The sequence below is a fragment of the Myxocyprinus asiaticus genome, chromosome 32 (assembly GCF_019703515.2).
Source record: "Myxocyprinus asiaticus isolate MX2 ecotype Aquarium Trade chromosome 32, UBuf_Myxa_2, whole genome shotgun sequence".
NCBI classification, from domain to species: domain Eukaryota; kingdom Metazoa; phylum Chordata; class Actinopteri; order Cypriniformes; family Catostomidae; genus Myxocyprinus; species Myxocyprinus asiaticus.
In genome coordinates, this window is record NC_059375.1 from 6,840,355 (window position 1) to 6,860,997 (window position 20,643).

The 20,643-nt window shown below is 40.8% G+C and overlaps 1 protein-coding gene across 4 annotated transcripts in view; it reads right to left on the reverse strand.

Moving 5' to 3' along the window:
- LOC127422914 (eukaryotic elongation factor 2 kinase-like) overlaps window positions 1-20,643 on the reverse strand; it is a 73,936-nt gene that overhangs the window by 25,155 nt on the left and 28,138 nt on the right. For all 4 annotated transcript variants that reach the window (XM_051666762.1, XM_051666765.1, XM_051666764.1 and 1 more), the window contains one exon: window positions 13,903-14,030. In XM_051666762.1, coding sequence (XP_051522722.1) covers window positions 13,903-14,030 — 128 coding nt within the window. The remainder of the gene's footprint in view (window positions 1-13,902; window positions 14,031-20,643) is intronic.

Genomic DNA, 20,643 nt, shown 5'->3' on the forward strand with positions numbered 1-20,643 from the left:
GTAAACATTCTAAATTATAAACGTCTCAGGGACATCTGCTGAATGTCTTATTTGACTTCCGAGATTTATTTAAACGTACTTATTAAAATATGTATAATACACAGATATAAACGCACATCAAATAGACGTCCGGGTTATGTAACTGTGCTATCGGGGACTGCTTCTACAATGCTTACATTTCTTCTCTACTATCTCCAAATTCTATCCCTTAGTTCTCCATTTCTTTATAATTTCTTATCCCAAGACTGTCCCTAGCATGAGGCTGCCTTCGCAAAAGGCAACTGCTTGGTCTATTATTTGTGGCACTTCTGACCCGCTTAATAAAGCTCAGAGAGCCCTCCCTTAAGCTGCTTTCGGTTGTTGCCTTTTTTGGGGGTGTGGGGGGGATTATGGCAATTTAGTATCTATATCATTTAAATTAAACGTATAGTATTCAGTATCTCATGAAGCTTTAAATGTTAATGACTCGCAGTTTCGGTCGCGTGGCACCATGCGGGGTTTGGACGTGTGAACAGCGAGCTCTGTGCACTTTGCTAGATTTTAGGGGTGTGACAATACACTTAGCTCATGAGACGAGACGATACACGATATTGGGTTCACAAGAACGAGACGATATTTTAACACTATTTTTAAGAAATCTTCAGTGACGAAATATATGACTGGAAAATTGTCTTTTATTCGACTGAAAGTCACAAAATGCAAAACAATGCAGGTGCATTGTAATGAATGTCACTTCAGTTCTACTTTCTGAGTATGAATTATCATATGCAGTAAAAGACAGAACAATATGCAAGCACTGTAAAAGGTTTTGCCACAAACTCAACTGACTTGGCGTTGTCTGGCCTTTCAGTGTTTTCTTCACAGGCATGGTTGATTTTAGTTGAGAGCTGTGGTGGATCTGTAGGTGTCTTTGCATAGTGCTCGTGTTAGCCACGGTGTACAGCACTATTTTCTTACAGTGCTTACATATTGTTACTCTGTCGCCGTTTTTTTGTTTCCACCGGGTACCCACAATGCTGCCACACAAATGATTTAAAAGTGGCGGGGACATCTTCTATGCTAATTTCACCCTCACACTCCGTCATGCTGATATCGTGAGACAGCTTTTCACCTCAACGAGAAATATCGTCACGTTTTAATATCGCCAATTTAATATCGTTGCATGAGATCTCGTCAAACCCCTACTAGTTTTTTATTATTTTTGTGTCTTAAACCAGTGAAATTCGATACACTCTGCTACATAACTGTTCTAAGAAGTCAACATGTCAAAGAATTCAAAATCCTCGGGCTCTGGTGATATTAAAAGACACTTACGTGCTCAAGCTGATACCCCAGACAGGGCCGCAGACCAGGGACTCGTTTGGACAGTGCGGCGGGAGAAATTCAACGTCAGCTGTCCAGTATGTCTGTAATGCTGGCGAAGGTCGTGGCGGACTTGGAGGATTTGCGGTAATACTTTGATCGATCACTTCCATGGAGGCGAAATTCTCTGAGTTGGTTACAAGAATGTCAGGTGTTGAGAAACGGATCCATTATCTTGAGTTATCGGAGAGGGAATTAGCTGCTAACCCGCTAGTGTCCAAAGCAGATTTGGAATGCGTTTGGGAAAAGATAGAAGACCCTGAAAATTGTAATCGGTGAAACAACGTCTGCATTGTTGGAATTCCTGAGCATGAGGAGGGCCGAGATATGGTAAAATTCCTAGACGAGCTCTTCCCGTGTCTGCTCGACATAACAGGCCATAAACTGGAAATCGAGCAAGCTCACAGGGTTCCTGCTCAGAGATCGGCTGAGGGAGACAGGCCCTGATCAATTCTGAGATCATCTGATCTCGTTACGTGAGGTGAGGAGTAAAGGAAGTCTTTCTTGGAAGAACCCCAACATTTTCTTGTTCCCAGACTTTGCGAATTCGACAAGAGAGAAACGTGATTGATTCAAGGAAACTCTAACATCAACGGAAGATCGCTTTTGCACTGATGTTTCCGGCCAAACTGAGAACAGACACTAAGGATGGCCGCAAAGTATTTACATGTCCCCAGCAAGCATTGTCCTTCATAGAATCAATGGGGTGAGTAAGCCATTTGGTGATTTTCATGTTGCTCTCAAGTGAGCTTGACTCACTGTACGTACACTTGACTGTCTGAGGAAGCTGGGCGCCTTTTTGTTTCTTTCTGTGTTGGTTCTGCCTAGCGGCTGGAGTTTGTTTTGTGGAATAACACTCCTTCAAGAAACTCTTACATCAACGGAAGTTCGCTTTTGCACTGATGTTTCCAGCCAAATTGAGAATAGATACTAAGGATGGCTGCAAAATATTTACATGCCCACAACAAGCGATGTCTTTCATAAAATCAATGGACTGAGAAAGTCATGGAGTGTTTCTCACGTTGCTCCCAAGTGGGCCTGACTCACTGAACGTTCACTTGACCGTCTGAGGAAACGGGGCGCCTGTTTTGTTTCTTTTTTCGCTGGTTCCGCCTAGCAGCTGGAGTTGTTTTGTGGAATAACACTCCTTCGGGACAGTTGTGGATGAATCTGCACGTGCCTTGCGTTTATGCATTCTATTGGCTGGAGTTTGTTTTGTGGAGTATTCTTTGCAGGACATTGGAAGGATTAGGTCATCTGCTGCACTAATGGACAGCCGGCTCACTGAACATTCGTTTGACTGTCCGAGGAAACTGAACGTTTTTTTTTTTTTGTGCTGGTTCCGCTAGTGGCTGGAGCTTGTTTTGTGGAGGAACACACCTTCGGGACAGTTTTGTGAATGGATCTACATGTTCTTTGTGTTTATTCTGCCTATTGGCTGGAGTTTGTTTTACAGAGTATTTTCTGTTATGTAATTCTGTCTCAAAATTTTTATAGAAACACCGGACTTGAGCAATCTGATGGCAAAGTTGTCGCGGGGGTCTCGTATGCGTACATGGACTGTTTGAGTTTAGAGGGATGGACGCCGGTTGGCACTGTCATGTGCACGGTTAATGCACATGATTTTCTTTATTGTTTGTTTGGTTCGGGGTTTCATTGTTGCACTAATGTTGGAATGTGGTCTTTATAATCTTGCTTTTGACACACAATTTATTTTTTCTAATATGTCAAAATGTCAAATGTTAATATGAGTGGATTGTCTCCATGTGGAATGTGAATGGGTTGGGACACCCCATAAAAAGAAGGAAGGTTTTTTCTTTTCTTAAATGTAAGAAATATGATATAGTGTTTCTTCAAGAAACGCATCTTTCCCCGCAGGAAGCTGAAAAATGTGGGAAGATATGGGGTGGACTTGTTTTCTTTAGTGCTGGCTCAAGTAAGAGCAGTCATTACATTGATAAGCAAACATCTACAATTCAAATGTCTCAAACAGATTAAAGATAATTTAGGAAGAGTCATTACTGTTTTAGCAGAAATTCAGGGGCAAAGGTTGATTTTGGATAATATTTACGCACCTTACACTGATGATCAGGGCTTTTTATAAATCTAGATGGGATGTTGCAAACTGCTTGCACCCCTCATGATATAATATTGGGAGGAGATTTTAATTTATTGATGGACTCAGTCCTTGATCATAGTGAAGCAAAAGTGTGTAAGCCCCCTAGAGCAACATTGACGCTTCTCAGGATATAATACTATTTTGTCGTGGAAGGTGGATTTTTGGCTATTCATGCCAAGACAAGTCATACTTTGAGTCGGGGGACATAGCAGGGAAACTTTTGGCTAGATATATAAAACAGAGAGAGTCTTTCTACCATTCCCTCAGTGAAATCTGCTGGTGGTGAAATATTTACCTCAGCCATTGATATTAATAATGCTTTTAAAGAGTTCTATCTTGATCTCTATAGTTCCACGTCTACGTCTACTGATGAAGATATTAGAAACTTTGTGGAGCCTTTAGAACTCCATAAACTGACGACTGAGCAAAAAAATTCTTTTGATTCTGAGATAACCTTGGAGGAGTTTGACGAGGTAATTAAGGCCCTGCCTATAGGCAAGGCTCCATGCCAGATGGCTTTGCTGCTGAATGTTTTAGATCTTATTCTAAAGAACAGGCTCCACTTTTGTTAGAATTTTATACGGAATCATTAAAGAATGGAAAGCTTCCGTCAACCATGACACAAGCCCGGATCAATATGATTCTTAAAAAGGACAATGACCCAAGCGAGTTTAAGTGTTACCGTCCAATTTCCATTATCCAGCTTTGACGTCAAAATATTGTCAAAAATGTTGCCTAATCGATTATGACATCTTATACAGTTGCAAGCAAAATTATTCAACCCCAAGACCAGCAATACATTCTGATGATGTGAATTCAAACGCATTAACTAAAACCTCAGTAAACAAAGTAAGTTTTTAATACACATTTGAGTGATTTTGAGAACAAAGAGTTCAGTTTACCCAAATTTTAAAATAAAAAATAACTAATTCTCTCCAAATGTCATGTCAAAAATATTCAACCCCCAAAGTCAATCATTTGTGGAGCATCCTTTATCCTTAATAACAGCAAATAAATGTTTCAGGTACGTGTTCTCAGGCTTCGGACACCTCTTTATTAGAATTTGTACACATTTCTCATGAGCAAAAGCTTCCAGCTCATTGACATTCTTTGGTTTCTGCGTTGCCACTGCTTCCTTGAAATCCCAACAAAGGTTTGCAATGGGATTTTAATGATGGGACTGAAAGGGTCATTTAAGGACATTCCATGACCTATCCCTGAACCAGATTTTGGACAACTTGGATGTATCCTTGGTGTTATTGTCTTGCTGGAAAGTCCAGTGATCACCAAGATTCATATTACACACTGAAGGCATCACATTGTTCATGCCAAAATGGCCTGGTACCTGAAAGAATCCATGGTGTCAGTCACATAGTCAGGACAGCCATTTCCTGCAGCCACAAAACACCCCCATAACAGGACTGACCCACCTCCATGCTTGACTGTGAGGATGGTGTCGTTCTTGTCATCACCTTGTCATCTTACTCCAGACGTACTACTGACCCATGGGTCTAAAACTCATTTTCAGTTTAGTGTCATACGTCTATAAAACCTTTTTCCAGGACTCCACAGGTCTTTTCTATTTCTTTCCTATTACTTCTTGAATATTCAAGTCAACATTTCCCTTGGTGAAATTTTGCTTTCTTCCACACCCCAAGAAGGTTGCTGTTGTACCATATTTAAAAAATGTAAGAATGGTGCTGCCAACTTTGTCTATGTGAAATTGAAGTGCCTTGGAAATGTACTTTTAACCATGACCTTTCTTGTGTAATGAGATAATCTCCTCTATTGCTTTTGAGACATCTTATTTTTAATTGCATTTTTTGCATAGAAATACATTTTTGCTTACAACGCTAAACTTAAATTTTAAAACTTAAATAAGTGCCATTGCAGATTGATGACTTAATTTTGTTTTAAAACAATTACTTGTGTAGCCTTACATATTTAAGAAACAGCTACATGCAATAGGGGTTGAATAATTATGACATGGCTGTATTTTTAAAAAATCCTGCTATTTACAAATATTAGGTTATATATTCACACTAAGACTTTGAATGTGTCACTCAACTGATACAGACATAAAGTTTAAAAATTCTGGGTCATCAGAAAAGCTTACCTTTGTAAATCCTTACTGTCTTTGGAATAATTTTGACTGCAACTGTACATATAGATCAGGTGGGGTTTATTCGGGGCTGCAGCTCTTCTGATAACATTAGATGTTTCATCAATATCATGTGGTCAGTGGTGAATGATCAGACACCGGTCGCTGCCATCTCAATTGACGCCGAAAAGGCATCTGGTATGATAGAATGGGATTATCTTTTTAAGATTTTGGAAATGTATGGGTTTGGGAGTACGTTTATTGGATGGATTAAGTTGCTTTATAGACGCCCTGTAGTGGCGGTACAAACAAATGGATTAATTTCAGATTATTTTACTCTTGATAGGGGCACCCGGCAGGGTTGCCCTCTTTCCCCATTATTGTTCTGTCTAGCCCTGGAACCATTAGCAGCCGTGATAAGAACGGAGGATGATTTTCCAGGGGTCATGGTGGGAGGTATGGCACATAAGCTTCTGCTTTACGCAGTTTATATTTTATTATTCGTCTCTGACCCTACTAGATATATGCCTTGCCTCCAAAGAATTATTAATTCCTAAATTCTCAGGATACAAAGTCAATTGGTCTAAATCCATAGCTTCGGATCTGACAGCATACTGCCCAGTAACGGCTTTCCAGCTGGGCGCCTTCCAGTGGCACAAACAGGGCATTAAGTATTTGGGTATTTTATTCCCAGCAAATTTGTCTGATTTAGTTAGTGTTAATTTTGACCCTTTAATAAAAAGGTTTGAGTGATGTTGGCTTCATTACATTTATCAATGATTGGGAAGGTTAATGTGATTAAAATGAATTGTATTCCAAAATTCAACTACCTGCTACAGTCACTCCCTATAGATGTCCCCCTCTCTTATTTCAAGCAATTTGACAGGATAGTGAAGTCTTTCATTTGGAATGGTAAGCGTCCCAGATTACATTTCAGTAAGCTGCATAGGCCGATTGACAAAGGTGGGCTAGGCCTACCCAAGATTTTGTTTTATTATTATGCGTTCAGTCTCAGACATTTGGCTCACTGGTCGCTTCCACCTGAAAGAGCCCCTCCCTGGTTTTGTACTGAACTGGAAGTTCTTGCCCCTATTTTGCCATTGCAAAGCCTTTCTATCAATCTAACCGGAGAAGTTAAATTACACCCCATTATCTCGCATTTGCACTGGGTATGGACAAAAGTGTCCAGAGTGTTTAATTCGGATATTTATTAAAATGTTGCCTCGAGATTATGGCTGAACCCCAAATTATGTATTAATAAGTCTCCTTTCTGCTGTTCAGAGTGGACTGTGAGGGGGTTACTACACTCTGTAACCCATATGAGAGTAGTGTGCTGAGATCCTTTGAAAATTTGGTTCAACATTTTGGGATCCCAGATCTCAGTTTTTTAGGTATCTACAGCTGCACCACTTGCTCTGTACTATTTTTGGGATAGCATACACCCCCTTAAAGCAGCAGATACTATGAGAGTGGTGATTACTGCTTTTGGAAAAGGTCATGAGACATCAGTGTAATACTCCCTGTTAATTCAGAGTCTGGGGGACGGAGCTTCAACCTCTCTCAAAAGATTATGGGTGAAAGATTTAAACTTGGAATTGGAGGAGGTAGAGTGGGCTAGGATTCTAAAAAATGTCAAGTCTGCATCTAGAGATGCAAGTGTGCACTTTATGCAATTCAAGATTTTACATCGGTTCTATTGGACCTCCTCTAGATTGTATAGGCTTGGTCTTAAAGACACACCCACCTGCTGGCGATGCCAATCAGACGATGGAGACATAACCCATGTCTTTTGGAAGTGTGTTAAGATCCTGGAGTTTTGGTTGAAGGTTCAGAGTTTGGTGTGTGATGTATTGGGCACTCGGGTATCATTTTGCCCCAGACTCTGTATTTTAGGTTATGGGGCGGTCATCAATATTGAAAATAGACACTTAAATAGTTGGGTCTTAACCAGTGTCATGATCACCAGGCAGACACTTTTAAGGGGTTGGAGGTCAGGTGGAGCACCCTCATTACAGGAGTGGTGCTCGGAGAAGGGAAGGGTGGCAGCCTTTGAAGAAGGGCCATTTAGAAGAATGGGGAAGTATAACTTGTTCGTGGAGAAATGGGGCGGATATATGTCATTTATAGATGTGTGATTATTATTATTATATTTGTTTATTTTTATATTATATATAAGCCTTACCCTGCAGTTCGTTCACTCTCTGGCAATGCTTAAAAACTGGAATGCTTATAGAGAAAATGAATGTATATTTAAACTCTTTAACACATAATTCTGTCTTTGCTGTCAGCCTGCCCAAGAAGGCCATTCGCCATCAGTCCACGGATACTTGTGTGTTGCTTATGTTTGTGCCTAATCCGCTCTTGTAATGTATATGGTGTGAGTATATTCATCTTTGATTAGTGTAATTCTCTGACTTTTATATTGAGATTAGTTTTGAGTTCTTGTTGACTCTGTTCTGTCACGGTTCTGGTAAGCCCACAGGTTTGTTTGTTTTTTTGTTTTGTCATTTTCTCTCCCTCGCGTTTCACAGGCATGCTCGACTGGCATGATCACAGTTTCCATGGGAACATTCACTGTTCTCGGGGTCGAGCAACACCTTTTCCAGCCTGATTGCACTCCCTACATATGCCCTCATGTTTCTTTGTTTCTCTGCCAGATTATTATGCTAAGTTGAGCACTGTCTAGCTGGTCTTGTCTTGTCACTCTGTTGGTTTGCCCGTGTTGATTGGGTTGTGGTTTGCCTTCCAGTCTTTGCTGACTTCAGCCAAGCAATCCACAAAGGAATTCCGCTCTATGCCCATGTGCCAGGGATCTACACTTCTGCTGTTACTCGCATTGCCTGCTGGACATCTCTCTCATCAGCAAGCTTCTACAGAGGATTCTGCCAAGCTCCTCGTGACTTCCACAATACACACACTCCACTGACGAACACACTACTCTCTACTCTGCGCGGTGGCACATTACTGACTTTATTAATAAATATTTTTGAAACGGTTACCTCTGCTTCTGGGTCATTCTGTCCAGCACTTACATGTTACATGTTCTCTGTGTTCCCCTTGATTAATCCCAGGTGTGTTTTTTTAACCTAGTTAGTTGTTGTGTATATAATGCCTTCATGTTCTCCTTGCCAATTCGGTTCTTGTCCTTCAATGGCTGTAGAGTTTGTTTTGATCTATGTTACTTGTTTTCAGTGTTACTTGCAGTTCAGAGTTGCTTTTGTCTTTTATATTAAAGCCTGCATTAAGATCTGCTCTTTCTCGTCCCTCCGCAATCATTACAGATCTGTAATGTATATGCCTGCATTTAGATCCGCTCTTTCTGATCTCATCCCTCCGCAATCATTATAGAAGAACCAACTTACTCACATGGATCTAGCGGCTGATAAACCTGGCGAGCTATGTTAACTGGAGTGACACTGAACCTAAGGACATCTACAGGTTTGGACTAGAGGTCTTCACAGGTCCAAAAATTTGTGCCCGAACCCAAAGAGACCTGGAAATGTACTACTTGAACCAGAACCGGACCCGTCTATTATTTGAAATCTTGGACCTGTACCCATGCAGAACCGAGAAATGCCGGACCAGACACGAACCGGACCTGCTATTATTTGAAAGCTGGGACCCGGACCCGGACCTGGCCGATAGACACAGACCCGATCGACACCGATTTCACAGCTGATTGCTATTAACATGTTAATTTACAAGTTGTGAAAACAGACACTTTGTGTCTTAATGTAACGTTAGTAGCCTTCTCCCCTGTGCCTGGCCATGACGCATATAATCCATCCTCCTTGCCAAGAAAGTTGGTAAAATACATCCAGGTTTTCTGTGATTCCTCTCTTGCTGTTTGAAACAGCATAGCTAATCCACTCATTATTTCAGCTTCAAAAGTCCACTTGCTGTCACGGTGATGGATGATAAACGCGACTTGTTTAGAATCAGCTTTGCAGTTTTTTTGTATGTCGCACAAGATAACTTCAACTGCCCTTTTGAACTATAATAACAATTGCTCGTTCGTTGCCACGGCTGCTAATGTTAGCATTGCTAATTTGCTATCGTGTGCCTTAACTCCGCTCTGCCTCTGAAGTCACTAAGCTTGTTGTAGCTCCGCTCCATTTTTTACCTTATTTCCTGCCCACACTTTCTCATCCTGATTTTACAATGTTTTAAGTTACAACACACACACAGCACCATCATCATCAGAGCTGTCTGATCACGGCCGGGTCTTCTCGGATCGACTCGGGTATTACACACAATGTCAAACAGACCCGGGACCCACAGCAATAGAATGGAACTCGACCTGGACCAGGCTGACTGTATAAAACGTGGATCTGAACCCATACGGATCCCGGGTTGGGTCTCGGGTTAGGGAGGACACATGAAGACCTCTAGTTTGGACTCAACGAGCCACTGAATCTTGTCTGCCGGGAGGTAAATGTGAGCTCTCTTTGATGGAGTTGAATGATTATGCCTTGAGACTCACTATGTCCTCCTACACAGTGGGGTACAGCAGTGCTCCCACTATGGCAGTACTCGGTGGAGGCGGCACCCAGACAGAGGTGGCAAGTGATAAGAGGAGGAGAAAGAGGAAAAGAGTGGTCCCAGCCTCTGTGGTCTCAACCTCTGTAGTCCCAGCTTTGGTGGTCTTACTGCTCTGTCCTCTTAGTCCCCTAGTGCCTTGACCTCTGAGTCCCCTAGTGCCTTGACCTCCGAGCCCTCTACATCTCCGGCTGATTTGACCTCTGAGTCCTCTGTGTCCCCTGCCACCTTGACCCCTGTGTCCCCGGCTGCCTTGGCCTCAGAGTCCCCAGCATCTCCGCCTTCGGAGTCCCTGCTCTCTGAACACCCAAGGTCTTCATCTATTCATGACCCCTCATCGTTTCCCGCTCCTCGATCGGCTCCCCCGTGGTCTCCTGCTTCTTGCCCATCCAGACTCTTTTTAGTTCCCATGTTATGGTTGTCAGGAGCTGCCCTTAGGAGGGGGGCTCTATAATGTATATGGTGTGTTGTGTGTATGCGATTAATGCATTCACCATTAATACAGCATAAACCAGCATAAACACTTGTTTGAAGGGCGGAACCTTTGTAATGTGTCCGTCCGGGAGCCATTACACTGATGGACACACCACAAACAAATGCACACGCACACCAGAGCCCTTCTACCAAGGTGAGCCTACAAGCTTAGCATAACGCGGCAGTCCCATAGATATTCTATTGCAGAAGGCTACTGTTGTAACACGCTAGTTGACTGTTACGCTCTCTCGTATGACAGAGCTGCAGAGGTTGTTTTCTCAGTAAATAAAATAATCTCTGTGCACACACACACACACGACAGCGCTTCCGTGATAAAATGATGGAGAAAGGACCTCTTAATGCTATTTAATGTACAAAACAATCCCAGATGGGACTTGTGACAGAAATCAAGTAAGGCGCATTTTAATTACCACAGAAGCACGTAAATTGTTAACTATCACCAAAACGCAGAATGAGACGTTTTTGTTTGAAAGCGCTCTTCATGTCAAGTTCAAAGCGGCGCTGACGCTCTGATGCAAATCATGAATGCAGCTTCACTATTGTTGTAGGAACTTCCCAATTAGACTTTGGGAAATGTTTAATGTTAGTGCATTTCTATCTCTATACTGTGGAAGGCTTTGTTTGAAAAATGTTAATAAAGCATTTTATTGTTAAATTTTGTTTTCTTTCCTAAGATGGAATAAATGCATTTTGACAGGAAAAGAAGTATTTATAGTGTCAAATTTCAGTACTTTTCAAAATACCACAAAAAATTATGTGATTAAATCGCAATAAAACATTGAATCAACTGACAGCACTAGGTTTATTTTTTTATTTTTTTCACCCAATTTGGAATGCCCAATTCCCAATGCGCTTTTAAGTCCTCGTGGTCGCATAGTGATTCGCCTCAATCCGGGTGGCGGAGGACGAATCCCAGCTGCCTCCGCGTCTGAGACGTCAACCTGCGCATCTTATCACGTGGCTTGTTGAGTGCGCTGCCACGGAGACATAGCGCGTGTGGAGGCTTCACGCCATCCACCGCAGCATCCACGCCCCACCGAGAATGAACCAACCACATTATAGCGACCACAAGGAGGTTACCCCATGTGACTCTACCCTCCCTAGCAACCGGGCCAATTTGGTTGCTTAGGAGACCTGGCTGGAGTCACTCAGCACGCCCTAGGATTCGAACTAGAGAACTCCAGGGGTGGTAGCCAATGTCTTTTACCACTGAGCTACCCAGGCCCCTGACAGCACTAGTTTTTAATGATTTAAGTGCTATCATAAAGGGCAAGCTTTTCCTTTCCTTTCCATTATTATTATTATTTAGTACAAAACGGCATAAAATGCTTTTCTGCACATTTTTTTTCCATTTCCCCTGGCATTTTTTTCTTCTTCATTCACAAGTTGCACCTTATGTGAAATACTTGAAAAATATTTTATATTTTGATAGAGGCCTATGTCTGCCAGTATACGCAGAGAATAACAACGATGAATTTGGCCTGTCCACGTTTTATGTGCTTTGCCACTGCATTACGGTTTATGAGAGAGGTTCACAGATCCCCGGTCAAACATAAGCCGAGCATCGGCATCGGCACCAGAAAAGGACAGGTGAAAAAAGGAGTATAGCCTAAAAGTAGTATACACTCACTGCGCACTTTATTAGGAACAGCTGTACACCTACATATTCACGCGATTACCTAATCAGCCAATCGTGTGACAGCAGTACAATGCTGCAGATATGGGTCAGGAGTTTCAGTTAATGTTCACATAAACCATCAGAATGGGGGGAAAATGTGATCTCAGTGATTTCGATCATGGCATGATTGTTGGTGCCAGTAATTGAGTATTTCTGTAACAGCTGATCTCCTGTGATTTTCACACACAACAGTCTCTAGAGTTTACTCTGAATGGTGCCAAAAACAAAAGACATACAGTGAGCAGCAGTTTTGCAGACGGAAACGCCTTGTTGATGAGAGAGGTCAACAGAGAATGGTCAGACTGGTTCGAGCTGACAGGCTATGGTAACTCAACCACTCAAAGACAACCACATTGTACAACTGTAGTGAGCAGAATAGCATCTCACAATGTACAACATGTCAAACCTTGAGGCAAATGGGCTACAACAGCAGAAGACCACATTGGGCACTTTATTAAGACCACAGTGTTCCTAATAAAGTGCTCAGTGAGTGTATATCCAAACTAAATGTGCAACACTTTCATACATTTAGACTCATAGTTGGTAATATTAAGTCAACAATAGTTTATTGCCATTGTTGATCAATATCACTTGCTGTGCATTTAGGTGAGACTGGCTATTAGATGGTCCCATGTGAGAAATTAACTCATTGACTAAACCATTAGTGATTGGTGGTGATTCAAAGAATGAAACACGACTGCCCTCTACTGATCATGTCTCTCCTGTACCTGCCTAATGTCATGTCACACCGCGTAATATCACAGAATCTGTTTCCCTTTGATGCGCATTCTCAAAGGCCGTATCTGAAGCGCGTGCTTGCACAAAAATACCAAAACTTCATGGTGATGCCCATTGACTTTGCGTGTATATTTACTAACTTTATATTAGGTGTTTTTAATAATATGTATTATAAAAATATGTATAAACGGTATTATGTTGGTTCATGTTAAGGCTAATTTATACTTACTGGGTGAACAGACTTTTTTTTTTTTAGTTCTCCTAAAAATATGATGAAATGCACTAATGTTTTTGTTCTGCTAAGGTGTTTGTTTGGTGATATTTCTCTTCTTTGCGCACATTCCTGAAATTCTTCATCTAAGAGAACTCGATGAATTGAAGAGCGTTGATTATTGGTTAAAACTAATAATGGATGGGGTTTGGATGATGTGAAGATGTTTCTTAATTTAATAATTTTCCTTAAACTAATTTTAAAAACAATGCTGCACATTAATAAACAGGCTTTGTTCTTCCATTGTATAAATTAGGCTTTAGACAAGCATTAGACAGATGTCTGCTGCTGTGTGATTGTGTCACACTGTTTTTCCATCTCTTGGGCCATGAGCATTGAGTTTTTTGGATGGTGTGAAAATAGTTTGACATGTCTCAAGAGCCCTGCATTATATTCTATTCTGTTCGGTGTGTACACCCCACACTATTTTGCTCCTCCGTTCGCTCGGTTGTTGAATGCTCGCTCAATCGCAGCTCTATGCATGTTCAAACTGATTTGACAGCATAAATACAACAGTGTGCAACCTCTCTCACAGTGGCCCTGGGTCATCCAGCCATCCTTATTGTCGAGCCCTGAGTACAGTTTTGTCAAGTACCGACCAGCAGTTTGTTGGTGCATTCCAGTTGTGCAGTTTCAGCTGGGGACAGGTCAAAACGGGTGAGACTCATACTCTTACAGATCTTATTACACAGGTGAGAGTGGAAGAAAAGAGCCATGCCACGCACACCTGAAACACACAATAACACTGAATTCATAACCTACAAAATTTACAAAATTTTAAACGGTAACTCCTCCTACAGCTTTCAAGCTACAATCATCACACCAGTCCAGGGCAGTACCTTGAGACAGTTTCGCTTGCATTTGCAATTAAATATTATAATGTGCAACAACAAATTCTAACCCATTCAATAAGATATCAATGTGCGAGTAATTTCCGCCTATGAGGAGCATTGCAACAAATAACAATGTACAATGAGTCTGATGTCTGCTTTGTTATTGCCAAATCTCGAGCACTCGGTAATCTTCCTTCTATGCTGCATGCAACAAAAACAAAACAACAACAACAACAACAACAACAAAAAACAGTAGAGAACAGTAGAAACTGATGCGATCAATAATTTTTTTTTGCTATTATTCTGTTTGCCATCAAAGACTTTGAGCATGTAGTTGCTCAAATTTCAAGAGGACAAGCTTTAACAGTAGTGTTTTGACTCAGAAACTGGATTCAGTTTGTTTCTGAGATTCAGAAAAACACAATGGTAAGATGTGTTCCTCTAACAGACTATTCGGATTAGTGGTCGATGGATATGGGGTTTTCAGTTGACTATTCTTAAAGCATTACAATTAATATGTTCATAAAATTATAAAAAATAGTTAATTTAGAAGGAATTAGGGAAATACATATTCAGTGGTGGTAGAGTCAAATGGAAATTAAACCAGTCAAGGAGTGTGAGGGTGTTGCAGCGCCATGATTTATCTTGTAATGAATACTTGTAATAATAAAATAAAAAAAAATAAATAAATAAATAAAATATATATATATATATATATATATATATATATATATATATATATATATAGAGAGAGAGAGAGAGAGAGAGAGAGAGAGAGAGAGAGAGAGAGAGAGAGAGAGAGACACACACACACACAGTATAACATGGTATAAAAATTGCAGTCTTGTATTGTTAGTAGTAAATTGTAGAATTATAAAAATAGGAATACACTAAAAAAAAAAAAAAAAAAAAAAAAATAATAATAATAATAATAATAATAATTTCAACCATACTCTTCAGCGTGCAAATTTTTAGTTTACTAGCAACAGTGCTAACACTTAAAAAAGTAAGCATACAGCCCTGCACAAGGCACTGACCTTCAGCCTATTCTGAAATGTGTTGCTATATCTTTTCTAACTGTTTCTGACAATCAAAAATCTATCTGCCGGTTTGTCTGTCTGTCTACTCCAGCGCTACTCAACATGCGGCCCTCGAAATATATTTATCAGCAGCCTATCAAAAATATAAATTGTGAGGTGTCCATTTTCATGAGGATTTACGCTAGCTCAAACATCATTGATTTGCTCTTGATTTGCTGAATCATGTTAGAGAGGGAATTCAACTGCAAGAGGATGTTACAAATAAATAAACACATTAATAATAATATCTGAACATGGCTGCTGGTATGAGAGCGGTGGTCAGTTTGCACGCACATTCATACACAGTACATGTGCGCTCACGTGCAGTCTGTCAATCAAACGCGCGCTCGCAATCTCGCTTGAGAGTTCAACATGGCGTGAATCTGTCCAATCTCTTGAATAGCTCATCAGAGATATGTCATGACATCAATATTTACAGGAAAATAATAACCCAGTGACAGCGTTGAGATGCCTTCAAGCAAATGCTTTTTAGTGATCTACTTCAGCGCCAAACGCTAAAGGGGTGAACAAATCTTTATGACTTGTCACTGAAGGGTTTTTGGTGCTAATTTTAGATATATCGCTCTTGTTTTTCAGAATCAGAATCAGTTTTATTGCCAAGTATGCTTACACATACAAGGAATTTGTCTTGGTGACAGGAGCTTCCAGTGCACAACAATACAAAACAGCAACAAGACATAGATAATAATAAAAAATAATTACAAATTTAATACAAAATAATAATAATATAAATTTTTTTTATAGAAAATAAAGTATATATAGAATACACAATAAGACTATATATATATATATATATATATATATATATATATATATATATATATATATATATATACACACACATATACACACAAATACATACATATATATACACATTCACACACACACACACACGCACACACACACACACACACACACACACACACACACACACACACACACACATATATATATATATATATATATATACACACACAGGTGCATCTCAATAAATTAGAATGTCATGGAAAAGTTCATTTATTTCAGTAATTCAACTCAAATTGTGAAACTCGTGTATTAAATAAATTCAATGCACACAGACTGAAGTAGTTTAAGTCTTTGGTTCTTTTAATTGTGATGATTTTGGCTCACATTTAACTAAAACCCACCAATTCACTATCTCAAAAAATTAGAATATGGTGACATGCCAATCAGCTAATCAACTCAAAACACCTGCAAAGGTTTCCTGAGCCTTCAAAATGGTCTCTCAGTTTGGTTCACTAGGCTACAAAATCATGGGGAAGACTGCTGATCTGACAGTTGTCCAGAAGACAATCATTGACAACCTTCACAAGGAGGGTAAGCCATAAACATTCATTGCCAAAGAAGCTGGCTGTTCAGAGTGCTGTATCCAAGCATGTTAACAGAAAGTTGAGTGGAAGGAGAAAGTGTGGAAGAAAAAGATGCACAACCAACCGAGAGAACCGCAGCCTTATGAGGATTGTCAAGCAAAATTGATTCAAGAATTTGGGTGAACTTCACAAGGAATGGACTGAGGCTGGGGTCAAGGCATCAAGAGCCACCACACACAGACGTGTCAAGGAATTTGGCTACAGTTGTCTTATTCCTCTTGTTAAGCCACTCCTGAACCACAGACAACGTCAGAGGCGTCTTACCTGGGCTAAGGAGAAGAACTGGACTGTTGCCCAGTGGTCCAAAGTCCTCTTTTCAGATGAGAGCAAGTTTTGTATTTCATTTGGAAACCAAGGTCCTAGAGTCTGGAGGAAGGGTGGAGAAGCTCATAGCCCAAGTTGCTTGAAGTCCAGTGTTAAGTTTCCACAGTCTGTGATGATTTGGGGTGCAATGTCATCTGCTGGTGTTGGTCCATTGTGTTTTTTGAAAACCAAAGTCACTGCACCCGTTTACCAAGAAATTTTGGAGCACTTCATGCTTCCTTCTGCTGACCAGCTTTTTAAAGATGCTGATTTCATTTTCCAGCAGGATTTGGCACCTGCCCACACTGCCAAAAGCACCAAAAGTTGGTTAAATGAACATGATGTTGGTGTGCTTGACTGGCCAGCAAACTCACCAGACCTGAACTCCATAGAGAATCTATGGGGTATTGTCAAGAGAAAAATGAGAAAAAAAGAGACCAAAAAATGCAGATGAGCTGAAGGCCACTTTCAAAGAAACCTGGGCTTCCATACCACCTCAGCAGTGCCACAAACTGATCACCTCCATGCCACGCCAATTTGAGGCAGTAATTAAAGCAAAAGGAGCCCCTACCAAGTATTGAGTACATATACAGTAAATGAACATACTTTCCAGAAGGCCAACAATTCACTAAAAATGTTTTTTTTATTGGTCTTATGATGTATTCTAATTTTTTGAGATAGTGAATTGGTGGGTTTTTGTTAAATGTGAGCCAAAATCATAACAATTAAAAGAACCAAAGACTTAAACTACTTCAGTCTGTGTGCACTGAATTTATTTAATACATGAGTTTCACAATTTGAGTTGAATTACTGAAATAAATGAACTTTTCCATGACATTCTAATTTATTGAGATGCACCTGTATATATATATATATATATATATATACACACACACACACACACACACACACACACACACACACACACACACATATACACACACACACAGACACACACATAAATACATACATATACACATACACATACGTAGTGCAAATCTAATACAAATCTGTTATATACAGTGCAAGGGAATGTAATAGCAGAAGAGGTTGGATGAGTTGGATAAATATAAAAAGACTAAACTGTGTATTGCACATAATTATTGATCAATGGGGCAATTTTAACTGTTCATGAGATGGATAGCCTGAGGGAAAAAACTGTTCCTGTGCCTGACGGTTCTGGTGCTCAGACAGTTCAAAAAGGTAGTGGGCAGGGTGATTGGGTCCAGAGTGATTTTTCCAGCCTTTTTCCTCACTCTGGAAGTGTATAGTTCTTGAAGGGAGGGCAGGGGGCAACCAATAATCCTCTCAGCAGTCCAAACTGTCCTTCTGTTATCTGATTTCATAGCTGAACCAAACCAGACAGTTATTGAAGTGCAGAGGACAGACTCAATGACTGCTGAGTAGAACTGTATCAGCAGTGCCTGTGGCAGGTTGAACTTCCTCAACTGGCGAAGGAAGTACAACCTCTGCTGGGCCTTTTTCACAATGGAGTCAATGTGGGTCTCCCACTTCAGATCCTGTGAGATGGTAGTGCCCAGGAACCTGAATGATTCCACTGCTGCCACAGTGCTGTTTAGAATGGTGAGGGGGGTCAGTGTTGGGGTGTTCCTCCTAAAGTCCACAATCATCTCCACCGTTTTGAGCATGTTAAGCTCAAGGTTGTTTTGACTGCACCAGACAGCCAGCTGTTTAACCTCCCTTCTGTATGCAGACTCATCGTCATCGCGGATGAAGCCGATGACAGTGGTGTCGTCTGCAAACTTCAGGAGCTTGACAGAGGGGTCCTTGGCGATGCAGTCATTGGTGTAGAGGGAGAAGAGTAGTGGGGAGAGCACACATCCCTGGGGGGCACCAGTGCTGATTGTACAGGTGCTGGAAGAGAATTTCCCCTGTCTCACAAGCTTGCTGCCTGTCCGTCAGAAAGCTGGTAATCCACTGACAGATAGACATGGGAACAGAGAGCTGGTGTAGTTTAGTCTGGAGTATAGCTGGGATGATGGTGTTGAAAGCCGAACTGAAGTCCACAAAAAGGATCCTTGCATATGTCCCTGGTTTGTCCAGATGTTGCAGGATATGATGCAATCCCATGTTGACTGCATCCTCCACAGACCTGTTTGCTCAATAAGCAAATTGAAGGGGATCTAGAAAGGGTCCAGTGACGTCCTTCAGGTGGGCCAACACCAGTCTCTCAAATGATTTCATGACCACAGACGTCAGGTCGACAGGTCTGTAGTCATTAAGTCCTGTGATTTTTGGTTTCTTTGGGACAGGAATGATGATTGAGCATTTGAAGCAGCATGGGACTTCACACTGCTCCAGTGATCTGTTGAAGATCTTTGTGAAGATGGGGGCCAGCTGGTTAGCACAGGATCTAAGACACACAGGTGAAACGCCATCTGGGCCTGAAGCTTTCCTAGTCTTTTGTTTCTGAAAGACATGGAACACCTCTTCTTCACAGATCTTAAGTGCAGGCTGAGCATCAGGAGGGGGGAGGAGGGGGGTTGCAGGAGGTGTTGGCGTTTGTGTGAAGTGAAGGTCACACAAGGTTCTGTGAAGGTTTTGAACACATCTCTGGTGTATGTGATGTTGAACACAAATGGTGTTTGTAAGTTGACAATCACAGTGACAACAGAACTGATCTATATCAGAAAATCGATTACACCCCTTATGTTTAAAATAATTACTAAAAGGGACAGTTGACCCAAAAATGAAAATTCTCTCATCATTTCCTCACCCTCATGCCATCCCAGATGTGTATGACTTTCTTTCCTCTGCAGAACACAAATTAAGATTTTTAGAAGAATATCTCAGATCTGTTGGTCCATACAGTGCAAGTGAATGGTGGCCAGAAATTTGAAGCTCCAAAAATCAGATTCAGAATGAGCTTTATTGCCAAGTGTTCTCACGTACACAAGGAATTTTTTTTTTTTTGGTGATAGGAGAAACAAGTGCACACAGAACATAAAACAAAGTAAGAGTATATATAGACATACAAATAATAGGACATATAACAGAATGGCGTATGTACAGTTGAAGTCAGAAGTTTACATACACTTAGGTTGAAGTCATTAAAACTAATTTTTTAACCACTCCACAGATTTTATATTAGCAAACTATAGTCGTTTAGGACATCTACTTTGTGCATGACACGAGTAATTTTCCCAACAATGGTTTGCAGACAGATTGTTTCACTTTTAATTGACTATATCACAATTCCAGTGGGTCAAAAGTTTACATACACTAAGTTAACTGCCTTTAAGCAGAAAATTCCAGAAAATGATGTCAAGCCTTTAGACAATAAGCCAATTAGCTTCTGATAGGCTAATTGGATAACTGGAGTCAACTGGAGGTGTACCTGTGGATGTATTTTAAGGCCTACCTTCAAACTCAGTGTCTCTTTGCTTGACATGGGAAAATAAAAAAAAATCGTCCAAGACCTCAGAAAAAAATGATGGACCCCCACAAATCTGGTTCATCCTTGGGAGCAATTTTCAAATGCCTGAAGGTACCACGTTCATCTGTACAAACAATAGTACGCAAGTATAAACACCATGGGACCATGCAGCCATCATACTCCTCAGGAAGGAGACGCATTCTGTCTTCTAGAGATGAAAGTAGTTTGGTGCGAAAAGTGCAAATCAATCCCAGAACAACAACAAAGGACCTTGTGAGGATGCTGGAGGAAACCGGTAGACAAGTATCTATATCCA